Source organism: Equus asinus, chromosome 26 (genome assembly GCF_041296235.1).
Source record: "Equus asinus isolate D_3611 breed Donkey chromosome 26, EquAss-T2T_v2, whole genome shotgun sequence".
Classification (NCBI taxonomy): domain Eukaryota; kingdom Metazoa; phylum Chordata; class Mammalia; order Perissodactyla; family Equidae; genus Equus; species Equus asinus.
The window spans coordinates 32,105,101-32,117,996 of record NC_091815.1 but is presented as its reverse complement, the minus strand read 5'-3'; the positions used below and the strand labels follow the sequence as shown (position 1 = coordinate 32,117,996).

Genomic DNA, 12,896 nt, shown 5'->3' with positions numbered 1-12,896 from the left:
CGTCCCTGGGTTCAAACTCCGCCTCCCCCTCGGGCATGGGGCCACTCCCGGATGTGTCTCCCTTGCTAACATGAGAATAACAATAACAATAATAATAATAACAATAACAGCAGCCGCGCTAATAATAATTTTAAAACTTGAGCGAGTTCGTGAAACTCCTCTGCTCACAACCCATCCTGGCTCCTCGCTCGCTCAAAGTCAAGGTCAAAGCCCTCACCAGCCCCGCGCGATCTGTCCGTTCCCTCTGCCCTCGCCTCCCTCCCTGTCCCCCGCCCGCTCCAGCCACACTGGCCTCCTTGCTGTTCCTTAAACACGCCACCACCCTCCAGCCTCAGGGCCTTTGCACTTGCTGTTTCCTCCGCCTGGAAAGCTCTCCCCCTAGGAATCCTAATGGCTCGCTGTTTCCCCTCCTTCAGGTGTCGCCGAAAACGTCGCCTCCTCAGAGAAGCCCTCCCTGATTTCCCTGTTAGAGGCATCACCCACCGTCTACCCGTCATCGCTGCTTTATTTTTGGCCACTGTTCTTATCAGCGCTCCGCATAGGGCACATTTTTCTGTTCCAGTGACTGTCCGCTCACAGGAACACGCGCCCCACGAGAGCAGGGGCTCCCGACTGCGTGGTGTGCTGCTGTGCCCCCCTCGCCCCCAGCACAGCGCCTGACGCACCCCAGGGGCCCAGGAATTGTGGGTCGCATTGGTCGCTAAGGTTCACCGAGCGCCTCCTGGGTGCGGGCGCGGCTCCAAGCCCTTCCCCTGTGTTACGTCACTGAATCCTCAGCACACGCCTGAGAAGCCGCGATGGGGGTCCCCATTTTACAGACGAGACAGCGGAGTCCCGGGGCAGGGAATTCCGAGAACCCAGAGAGGTTGTTCAGAATTCAGCCCCGCCCCGGCCCCCAGCAGGGGCCTGAAAACAGCGGCTTTCCAATCTCGCCTCCCGGCCGGGGCTCACAGCACACGGGGCCTTGGGCAACTCCCAGCCCTGCTGCTTGCTCGCCGGAGAACCCCGGGGAAGCGCCGCTGCCCCTCCGAGCCTCAGTTTCCCTGTCTGTCTGGCTTCACAGGACGGCTCCCCTCGGCTCTTTGCTCGCAAGGCCCCGCTGGCTCCGGGCGCCGCCGGCCCCGCCTCGCTCCTGCTCCTCCGGCCCCGCCGGGGTATACCGCCCCGGGCCGCCAGGGGGCGCGCGGGAAACGGCCGACGGGTTGCGTGCAGCAAAGTCGGGGATGCGGCTGAAGAGATGCTCTAAAACGGATCGTGGGGACGGCCGCGCACCTCTGCAAATATGCTAAAGCCACTGCTCTGTCCCCTTGAAACGGGTGATGGTGTGGCCTGTGAAATATCTCAACAAAGCTGATATGTATATGGTGTATATAAATAGATATATAATATATAATATACATAATTATATAATCATATGTAATATACAAAGTGGTATGTATAGGGCTGGCCCGGTGGCGCAGCGGTTTAGTGCGCGCGTTCCACTTCAGCAGCCCGGGGTTCGCTGGTTCGGATCCCGGTGTGGACATGGCCCCGCTTGGCACGCCATGCTGTGGCAGGCGTCCCACATAGAAAGTAGAGGAAGATGGGCATGGATGTTAGCTCAGGGCCAGTCTTCCTCAGCAAAAAGAGGAGGATTGGCAGCAGATGTTAGCTCAGGGCTAATCTTCCTCAAAAAAAAAAAGTGGTATGTATAGTATATAACATACATAATTATAATATATAATCACATATAATGTATATAAGGTGATATATAATATACATAATTATAATATATGATCATATATAATGCATATATAAAGTGGTATATAATATATAATATACGTAATTGTATAATCATATATAATGTTTATGTAGTGGTATATAATATATAATATACATAATTGTAATATATAATCATATGTAATATATAAAGTGGTATATTATACATATACATTATTATATAACCATATAATAATCATATAATCATATATCATATAATCATAATTATTATATAATCATATAATAATCATATAATCATATAATAATGTATATTAAAGTGGTATATAATATATAATATGCATAATTATAATATATAATGATATGTAAAGTGGTATATGATATATGTCCATAATTACATAATCATATATCATGTGTAAGTGGTATGTAACATATAATATACCTAATTATAATGTACGGTCATATATCATATACAGCAGAGAATATAACCGTGCGTAATATAACCCATACAACATACATACACTGAGAGCCCTGGAGCTTGGCGCGCTGCTCTGCAAGCCTGACCCGGAGCATCGCCCGTAGGAGGCGGGATCCTTACTATTCCTGTTACTGCTGTGAGTCGAGTCCCGCTGCTCAGAAGGGGAGGTCGAGGCGCAGGGGAGTCGAGTCCCCGCGGCCCCCGGAGCGGAAGGACCAGCGGTCAGCCGGCTCTCACCTCCATCCAGGGCTTCCCAGCCCGCAGTCTCCTCGAGGGTCCGTGAGCTTGGACGGGCAAAGCAATGGCGTCTGGAGTTTTCCCTGAAACTCAGGGTTTCTTTCACCCACGAATGTGAGCAACGAAACACAGCAGCACGGGCAGGACCGGGGTCACTGTCCCGGAGAGAAATCCCCCATGTTTTCATCACATTGCAGTTGTTCCAGAAAGTTCCAGGGGTGGTTGACTTGTTACTGACTGGACCCCCGCTGGCTCCTTCTAATTAGTGCGTTCATACAGCTCAGGTTACCGCGTCACAGATTTGTGGTTTTTTAATACTCTATTTCAGTGTAGTTGGTTCCCTTGTAACCCTGTGGGTTTTCTTTAATGTATTCAAAGACATTAATCAAGGAAGGGGTCAGGGAGGTGAAGGGGCCCCTCGCGGACAGTGTCCGCCTCATTAAACATGCTCTGAGCCCCTGAGGATGGGGCTGCGGTCTCACCTCGCTGTCCCCCTGCTCTCTGAACCAGGCGGTCTCTCAGATCTGTGCCCCACGTCGTCCAACCTCCCTGATGCCCCCTGGGCCTCCGGAGCCCCCTCTGCAGGGCACAAGCTCCCTTTCTTCTTTTTCTAGCTCCCATCTTCCCCATGTCCCAAAACGGAATGGAGAGATCCTGGCATATCCGACAGCAGGGACAAACCTTGGAGACACGACGCCAAGTGAAACAAGCCTGGCACGAAAGGACACACACTGTGTGACCCCCCTCCTGTGAGGCGCTCCGAGTCGTCAGATGCATCAGATAGAAAGCACAGCGGCGGCTGGGCAGCCCAGGGGGCTGGGGCCTCAGTGTTCACTGGGGACACCGTTCTGCAACTTGAAACAAGTTCTGACAATGCAGCCGTGGCTGCGCAATGTGAATGCGTTCGTGCCCCTGAACCGTACCCTTAAAAATGGTGCAAATGGTAAATTTCATGTTATGTATATTTTACCCTAATGAAAAAAGAGAGAGACATGGAGGAGGCTGCCAGCGAGGCCTGTAGTTACCAGACGGACTTGGGAGCTGTCAGTCTTGGGTTTCCATCCTGCTCTGCGCCCAGGTCACTTGGGCTGTGGAGTAACCCATCTGGGCCTCCTTCCCTTTCCAGACGGCTCAGCTGCAGAAAAGGGGACCCCCCCCCCACCGCCCCCCACCCCCAGAGCTGTTTGCAGCATCCTGGAGCGGGTGTCTAAGAAGTTAGGTCCGGAGCGCTAACTTCATGGGAGAGGAGCTGAGTCCGGGTCTCCTCCCAGGGCCCAGGGCGGGGTGGGGGCCGCTTGGAAAGGCCTGGCTCTCGTCCCCAGGCTCCCCGGAAGCTGCATGAGCAGAGGCGAGGACTGTGGGCTCGGCCAGACCGCCCGGCCTGCAGCCCACCGGAGCCCTGGCTGCATCCTTTGCGCCTCGGGGTCCTCAGCTGCGAGATGGGAGCCTCCGCGAGGACGGAAGAAGCGAGCCGGAGGAAGGGATCCGTAAACGATGGCCGTCGAGATCCTCTGCTCGGGTCGCCTGCCGCCAGCCTTCCAGGGCGAAGCCCGGGCCGGTGGTCATCCCGGCGAACTTGGGCGCGGCCACGTGGGGCCTTCCGGGAGCGCGCCGCGTTGCGAGGATGTTAAGAACGGCCTCCCTCCTTCGGGGCTTTATTTCGCGCGGGCGCGGGGCGGGGCGGGGCGGGAAGTAGGGCTCCAGCTGGGACGGGGGGCAGTCCCTCTCTTGGAGACCCCATAAATCAGCCCCCCACCCCAAGGCCTTAGAAACAGGGCAACGGGGCGCATCACTCTGGTCCCGCCGCCGCCACCGCCCACCTGGACTCTGGCAGTCGCCTCCTCGCCCTGTCTGTTCCCCGCGTGGCCGTCAGAGGGCGCCCGGGGGACCTGAGTCGGCTCCCAGCTCCCCGCCTCGCTCAGTGTAAGAGCCAAGTCATCACCGTGGAGCACACGGTCCTACACGCTAGGCCCTCTGTGTTTCCCCTCTGACCTCACCTCCGGCCTCCCCCTCCCCCTCACTGGGCTCCAATCATACTGGCCTCCTTGTTGTTCCCCAATACTCCAGGCATGCTCCTGCCTCAGGGCCTTTGCACTGGCTGTTCTCTGCCTGGGGTGCTCTTCCCACCCACCCCCCTCCACCTCCCATCTCCCTGTGGCTCTCTTTCTCATTTCATGCGTGTCTCTGCTCAAATGTCACCTCCCCAAAGAAGTCTTCCCTTCCCACCTGGTCCTGAGGGCCTTCATTGTGCAGTTGGGGAGGTTGTCCACTGCACAAAGCACTCATGGAATGGGTCAGAGGGGCTGGGCTGGAATCCAGCGCACACTCTGCTCCCCAAACTCCAGGAGAAAGGGGGCCTGTTTTCCAGTTCGCATGGAGGTGTCCTAGGGACAAGCAGCCGCCTTGTCCACTCCTTCACCCTGCGCTGGGAATCGAGTTGTGTCCTCCCACGAGATATGCTGTTGTCCGAACCCCCAGGACCCGCGAATGGCATCTTACTCAGAAATAGGGTCTTTGCAGATCTAAGCAAGTGACGACGAGGCCATACTGGAGTAGGGTGGGCCATGACCCAACATGGCTGGTATCCTTATAAGAGAAAAAGACCCACCAAGGCAGAAGGAAAATAGCCAGAAGACCGGAGTGATGTGGCCACAAGCCCAGGAACACCTGGGACTCCAGAGACGGAAGAGGCCAAGAAGTGTCCTCCCCTAGGGTCTCTCGAGGGAGCGTAGCCCCCAGGCACACTTTAATTTGGGACTTCTGGCCTCCAGAACTGTCAAAGAATAAATTTCTGTTCTTTTCTTTCTCTTTTCTTTTTTTTGAGGAAGATTGGCCCTGAGCTAACATCCATGCCAATCTTCCTCTACTTTCTATGTGGGACGCCTACCACAGCACGGCTTGATGAGCAGGGCTTATCCAAACCGGCCAACGTAGGCATCTGAAACAGAGCTGCGAACTTATCCACTATGCCACCGGGCAGGCCCCTAAATTTCTGTTCTTATAAGCCCCCAACTTGTGGCCCTTTGTTACGGCAGCCACAGGGAAGTAACACGCCCTGCTTGGTTTTTCTACATGTCTCCATCTGACGCTGTACACACGGACCGTGGATCCTCCTCATTCGCGGAGGCCGCATTTGTGAACTCATCTACTTGTTAAAACTTATCTGTAACGCCAAGACGTGCAGCGCTTTCATCGACCTGCACAGAGCAGCAAAAATTTGTGTCACCCACCATGCACGTTTCCAGCTGAGGTGGGACAAGGTGACGCTCCACACTGTTTCAGCTCTCAGACTGTAGGCAAGGAGCCTTCCCAGGTCTACTTAGGGCCACGTTTTTCACATTGTTGTGCTTCTTGTTATCGATTTCACTGTTTAAAATGGGCCCCAGGCGTAGTGCTTAATGGCATCTCATGTTCCTAAGCGCAGGGAGGCTGTGACGTGCCATAGGGAGAAAATACTGCCTTAGTTCATTTTCGTTCAGACTTGAGTTATATACCAGAACCAACCCTATATATTAAATAAGGTGTGTTTAAGCAGGAACGCACATAAAACAAGCTGATGTACTGATGGGTTGACAAAAATGTCGTGAGCAGAGGCTCACGGTAAGGAGTGGTGGTTCAGTATTCGCTAACTCCGTGTTCGCGGAGACTGTAGAACTTACCAGGAACGCTAAGAATCGCCCATGTTTGGTTGAGAGGTTTACTACCTGCCTCCTCCAGTAGCAAGTCCGCCTTCCCCCCACCCCCAGCCCAGGGCCGGGACTTCTGTCTGCCTTGTTCCGTGGCAGCTGTGTGCCTAGAACAGGGCTGGCACCCAGTAGGTGCTCAACAAATATCTGTGCAACAAGCCCTCACTACCCCCCACCCCCCACCACCAAACAAATCCCCAAAGACCCAAAAGGAACGGGGGCGAGGGGGCGTCAGTACAGTTTTAAAAAAAGGATCGGTTTTTAATTTACAAGAGTTCTAAATGTACAGAATTCTCCTTTAAAAAAATCGTTATACACAATAAATACAGTACAAAAAAATTTATCTTACAGTACTAGTTTTGTCTCCGAGATTTCAAAATCTGGCGCGGGCGGTTGGCGGCAGGAAGAACAGAGGGAAGACTGGCTGGGGGAGGGGGCGCGGGGGGAGGAAGACCCCGGTTTCCCGTTTGGGAGGTGCTCGCATTTCGGCCGCGGGACAGGAGGGTGCCAAATCTCTCTCTTTCTCGCTCTCTTGCTCACTCGAGCACACACACAGGGACACAGGACGCGGTGCCGGACGCACACACACGGACGTGACAGGTGCCCTCGGGCCTGCTCCGAGGCGGGGGTCCTGGGACGCTGGCTCGCGCCGCCCACCCCTTGCGCTTCTGCAGACAGCCTATAGGGGGCGGCGGGGGAGAGGCCGAGCGCGGCTTCCCGGGGACCCTCCCAGCTCTGAGCGCCCCTGACCCCCCGGATCCGCAAAGCCACACACACACACACAAGCCCGGTCCCCCGACACGCGGGAGTGGTGGGAGCGACCAGGGCCCCCCCCCCCATCCCTGGCAAACACACACACACACGCACGTGTCCCCGGGACGCAGGGGGCGGTGCAGCAAGAAGTAGGAAGCAACAGGAAAGGACACACCAGGATGACCCCCTCCTTTGGCAGGGGGGCGTTTTCCATGACAGCCCCCTCCCCTAAACCCACGACCCCCACCCAACAACCAGGCTGAAGCAGGAGGCGGGGCAGGAGGCCTTTGTGATTCAAATAACTTAGGCAAGAAAGACTCAGGGGATCCCCGGCTTGCGTCCCCCAGGAGGCTGAGGTCGGAGGCCCCGCTGCCCCCCACCCTGGCGTCCGCAGCGCGAGGGGACAGGGGAGGGAGGACCGGCCCGGTGTTATCTGTTCAACGTCCTGGCGCCCAGGCCGCCGTTGTGACTGGAGGGCGGGTAGGTCTCCGGCCTGTGCAGGGGGGCCGGGGAGGCGGGCGTGCCGGCCGCGGGGGCGACATGGGGGTACGGGGGCGCGGTCGTCCGGCCGGGGGCCTGCTGGAGGTTGAGGATGCTGTCGATGGCGCTCTGGAGGTGCTCGGTGAGCGTGTCGTCCTGCGGGCTGTCGCTGGAGAAGCTGGCCTGGTCCACGTCGGGGGACTCGGACTTGCGCCGCTTGGCGGGGGGCAGCGGGGGCGCGTCCCAGCCCGGCTCGCGGCTGCCACTGCCCTGCCCGGCGCCGGCCGCGGGCTCCGGGGGGCCGCCCTTCATCATGCGCTGGTACAGCTCGTCCTCCACCGCCGCCAGCTCGCGGATGAGCCCGCTGGTGGCCTCGTCCACCTTGGTGGGCATGGGCGCGGGGCTGCCTGCCCGGGCGCGACCACCGCCCGCCCCGTCGGGGCCCCCGCCGCCGCCACCCAGCGCCTCCACGTTCTCGCGATACGTCTTGCGCAGCGGGAGGCGGGGGCAGTGGGGGGCCGGGGCGGGCGGCTTGCGGTCGGCGGGGGCGGGCGGCGGGTGGTCCACCGTGCCGTTCATCTGGCCGGGCGCGGGGGGCGGCGGCGGCGGCGGTGGTGGTGGTGGCGGCGGCGGGGGCCGGGGCGGGGGCTCGGGCGCCTTGAGGGCGGCGGGCGGCGGCGGCTGGTGCACGGGGTCCAGGGCCGTGTTGTGCACGACCTTGCTGAGCCCGGCCTCCTGCTTGATCTTGAGCTTGAGGCCGATGCGGCTGCGGGCCTCGTAGGTCTTGATGGGCGGCCGATTGCGGGAGGGCATCGGGCCGTCCTCGTCAGCGTCCAGGGAGGAGGCGGCGGAGGACGAGGACGACGAGGACGACAGGGAGGACGAGGACGCGCGGGCCCAGGTCACCGAAGGGGAGCCGCCCGCGCCGCCGTGCCGGATCACCAGCTTGGTGGGCAGGTGCAGAGGGGGCGGGGCCGGGGCCCCGGATGCTGAGGACGGTGGGGGGCCGTGGCCCGGGAGCCGGTGTCCGACGTCGGAAGAGGCGGCGATGGGGAGGCCGAGGGAGCGCGAGGAAGACACGTACTCGTCTGCGAACAGAGCGAGGAAAAGCATGAGGCCCCGCGCAGAGCAGAGGTGAGGGGCAGGGGGCCCCTGGGCACCTCCTCTCCGCCGGGCTAAGCCCTTGACTCATCAGATCCTCAGGACACACGGTCCGGGATGACCCTTCTCAGCAATTCCCAAGCCCCCCCAACGTGCCAAGGGGGGTTGCCACCGCAGAGTGGACGCCACCCTATATTTTGCACCCCAGGCACCTTGGGGGCTTCACCCTAGTCCTGGCTCTGCTCTCTTGCTTTTCCGCTGTTCCATCCCCCTGGTTGGGGGGCGGGGGGCACCAAGTGTTCCCTCCACGCCAGGACCAAGGGGGCGAAAGGGACCCACGGCGATGGAGGGAGATGAACCCCGTTTTCTCTGGTCCGCAAGCCCAGGGGTCCGGGGAGGCCCGGCCACCGTGCGCGAGCGGGGCTCAGGCGCCGCCTGACGGTGGAGTGAGGGAAGGCCACGCACCCCTCTCCCTCGCCCCAAATCCAATGCGTCTGTGCCTCGCGGCAGGAGTGGGGGACCCCTCTTCCTCCCCTCCCCTCTCACCCGGCTTCTCCTTGGCCAGCTGTTTGTCCAAGGCAAGGGTGGTCTTCTCCTCCTGAATGAACATTCGGTCGATCATGACCATCTCCGCGGAGGGGCTGACCCTCTGGGGTGAGAGGGAAGATAGGCAAGTGAAGAAGGGAGGAGGGCGAGGGGACCCGAGCAGCCAGGATGGACCGGAGCCGACTGGGATCGGACACCAGCCTCCCTCCCTCCCTCCCAAGGAGCAGAAGGCTTCACCCTGCCCAGAGGGGGCCGGGGGGCAGGGCGGGGTCCCCGGGGAGCAGGTGACGGCGGCCTACCCGGGACTCCTCCAGGAGCAGGAGGCGGTATTTATTCAGCATGGCCTGGGTGCGTTTCAACAGCTGCGTGGAGACTGTCTCAAACTCCTCGTCCACTGTAGGGGGAAGAGGTGAGGTCCAGGGGCACAGCCGGTGGGGCCGCGGACGGATGCGCACGGAGAGCACGCGCCCTAACCGCCGACAAGCGCGCGCGCACCTGCTCCTCCCCACCCTCCGCGCCCTGGCCACCCACCTCCGCGCACGCACCAGGGACCAGGCGGGGGAGAGTTCGGGAGGCCTCACCTTTGTGGTAGTCGTTGGGGGAGGGGAGGGCACCCTGGTAGACGTGGTAGGGCAGGAGGCGATGCAGGGCGTCCTCGAAGGAGGGGAAGGCTGTCTTGTAGTCAGGGTGCAGGACGGAGCCCTGATGTTTGTGCAAATGCTCCAAGAAACTGGGGGCGGGGGGCAGGGGGAGACGGCACACACACAGAGCTGGGGGTGAGGCTCGGGAAACCAGATCCCCCCACCCGAGCGCAGACAACCACACGGGAAAGCGAGCGCTCCGGAAGCACGTGTGTGAACTGTGCCCAACGCGCTCGCTCTGTGTCACTGAATCTCTGGTGACAACTAGAAGAAGCCGGGGCTGTCATTAGCCCATTTCACAGATGAGGAAACCGAGGCTGGGAGGGGTGAGGGCCCTCCGCCCAAAGCAGAGAGTGACAAAGAGGCAGAGCCGGCAGTCAGCCGCCAAGGCTTGAAACGCATCCTCCATGCTATACTGTCTCCTGCCACCTGGGGTCAGCATGTCCCCGCTCTGCCTTTGGCCAACAGCAACCTCGGGGAGAGGAAGGGAGGCTGGTCGACTGGTTCGTTAGTGAGATCCCGTTCCCTCTCATCCGGCTGTTTTCTGCCCATAGCGCATGTTACAGGGACTTATGTCTCTTTATTGTGTCATTGTCTCTACCACCAGACATGCTCGTCTCCACCCTGTGCTGAAGACCAGTGGCCCCCACATGTCACAGGGCAGGTCTGTCTTGTGCTTCCAGAATCCAGCACAGGACTGGGCCCTGGGTGAGTACTTGATCAATAGTTGGAGAAAGGAGGGCGGAAGAGAGGGAGGGAACACAGGCAAGCATCCAACATTTACCCCTCCACCCACCCAGATGTCCCTCCACCCACCCATCCAGACAGCCATCACCCATCCTTCCACTCACCCATCCATCCTTCCATCCATCCTGCCACCCACCTATCCATCCTTCCACCCATCCATCCATCCTGCCACCCATCCACCGAAACATCCATCCACCCACCCACCCACCCATCCACCCATCCAGACAGCCACCCATCCACCGAAACATCCATCCATCCACCCACCCACCCATCTAGACAGCCATCACCCACTCTTCCACCCACCCACCCATCCTGCCACCCATCTATCCATCCTTCCACCTATCCATCCATCCTGCCACCCATCCACCGAAACATCCATCCATCCACCCACCCACCCATCCATCCACCCACCCACCCATCCACCCATCTAGACAGCCATCACCCACCCTTCCACCCACCCATCCATCCTGCCACCCATCCAGACAGTCATTCATCCACCAAAACATCCATCTATCCACCCATCTAGACAGCCATCACCCATCCTTCCACCCACCCACCCATCCTGCCACCCATCCAGACAGTCATTCATCCACCAAAACATCCATCTATCCACCCATCCAGACAGCCATCCACCCACCTGTCCATCTTTCCACCCACCCATCCATCCATCCATCCACCCTTCCATCCATTCATCCATCCACCCATCCACCCTTCCATCCATTCATCCATCCATCCATCCACCCTTCCATCCATTCATCCATCCACCCATCCACCCTTCCATCCATTCATCCATCCATCCATCCACCCTTCCATCCATTCATCCATCCATCCATCCACCCTTCCATCCATTCATCCATCCACCCATCCACCCTTCCATCCATTCATCCATCCATCCATCCACCCATCCACCCATGCACCCAGCCCTCTGCCCACCCCTCCCATGGCACTCAGCCGGGACCTCCCCAGCCCTGTCTGAGATGCTGAGGCGCAGCACTGACCGAGCCACACCACATCCCTCCCTCTCGAAGCCAGCAGCCCAGTGGTGCACGCAGTCTCATCAAATCCTCACCCCATTATTACTACTCCGGCCACCCTATTTTCTAGGGGGAACCGAGGGTCTTTGAGGGGACCCATAGTGCCCCAGCCCACAGGGCTGACAACAGGTGGAGCGGGCATCTGGACTCGGGCCTGCCCGACCCCACTTCTGAAGGGTGGTCCCCCACCCGCCCCGGGAAGACCCAGAGCCGGGCCTGCCACTCACCAGGCCTCTTTGCTGGGCTGCAGCGGGGGTGGCTTCTTCAGGCCGCTCAGCTTGCTGTCATACTGCAGGGGGGAGGAAGGGAGAGATGTTGTAAAGGAGAAGCCCAGATCCCTCCTCCCCCAGCCTGGGGCAGAGTGCCGCCATCTCCCAGAGGGGACCCCGGCCCCCGCCATGGAGGCCCTGCCCGTCACACTCAACCTGCGGGAAGGCTGGGCCCAGGCAGGGGACAGGCAAGAGGAGGGTGACAGGCAGGCGTGAGCCCTTGGCGCCCTCTGCCTGGGTCCCCTGCAGCCCCCTCTCCACCGTGGGTCTCGCCCGACTCCTGGTCTGGACACCAGGCGAGCTTCTGGTGTCTTCCTCTCTGCCCATCAGATGGCCCGTCTCCGTGGTCACTGCCCAGCCTCTCTCCTCCCACCCCTGATCCCTCCCCTTTTGCCTCCAACCTCTCCATCTTGACTTCCCTCACAGTCCCTCCCTACCTCTGGGGTCCTGGTCCCTCCACCGGCCTCTCTCATCTGGGTCCTGCATTCCCGGACAGCCGGCTCTGCCTCAGTCTCCCCACACATGCCCTGCCCCTCCCTGTTCGACCGTCCCAGTTGTCCCGACCCTCCCCATTGCCACCATCTCTGTGGACTCTCGGTGTCCCACGCCACCCCCTGCCCCTCTGTCTGGGGTCTTGCCCGTCTCCTTTTCCCTGTGTCTCTGGTCCAGCCATCCCGCCCACCTGTCCTGAGCTGACCCGACAGTCTCACCTGGTCCCCACTCCCACCCCCGTGACCGTCTCACTCAGGCCCTTTCACCTATCGTCACCCTGTCGTCTTAGTGTCTGCAGGTCTCTGTCCAACTGGCTCGGGCTCTGGCGTGCCCCCCGCCTGGACCGTCCTGCTGATCCACCCGCCGCCGCCCGCGTCTGTCTCGTCTGCCCCTGACGGCCTGTCCGCCTCATCTGCCCCTCCTGCCCCTGGCGGCGTCACTCCAGCCCCTGCCCTCCGCTCTGGGGGCCCCTTACCTGCAGCCCGGAGGACTTCCCCGGCCCGGATGACGCGGCCTTGGCCACACTCAGGGTCGGGAGGCTGTTGGCAAAGGCTTTGCTCTCGGCGGGAAGCAGAGGAGAGACGCCTGGGGCGGGCGGGGCAGACAGGGCGCAGGGGTCAGTGGCACAGAGGCCACCCTACAAACGTGACCCCCAAGCCTGCATCCCGCTCTCCTCCAGTTGTCTGGCCTTGGTGGCCACGCCAGCCCCACAGTGA

The 12,896-nt window shown here is 60.0% G+C and overlaps 1 protein-coding gene across 3 annotated transcripts in view; it reads right to left on the bottom strand.

The window, feature by feature from the left end:
- Positions 1-6,358: 6,358 nt before the first annotated feature.
- The window catches only part of BICRA (BRD4 interacting chromatin remodeling complex associated protein), a 78,384-nt gene continuing 71,846 nt past the window's right edge, over positions 6,359-12,896 (bottom strand). For all 3 annotated transcript variants that reach the window (XM_070498368.1, XM_070498366.1, XM_044759071.2), the window contains exons 10-15: positions 12,656-12,765; positions 11,647-11,708; positions 9,579-9,727; positions 9,297-9,391; positions 8,998-9,100; positions 6,359-8,438 (exon numbers count right to left, since the gene is read on the bottom strand). In XM_070498368.1, the coding sequence (XP_070354469.1) occupies positions 7,300-8,438; positions 8,998-9,100; positions 9,297-9,391; positions 9,579-9,727; positions 11,647-11,708; positions 12,656-12,765 (1,658 nt within the window). In that variant the 3' untranslated portion in view covers positions 6,359-7,299. The remainder of the gene's footprint in view (positions 8,439-8,997; positions 9,101-9,296; positions 9,392-9,578; positions 9,728-11,646; positions 11,709-12,655; positions 12,766-12,896) is intronic.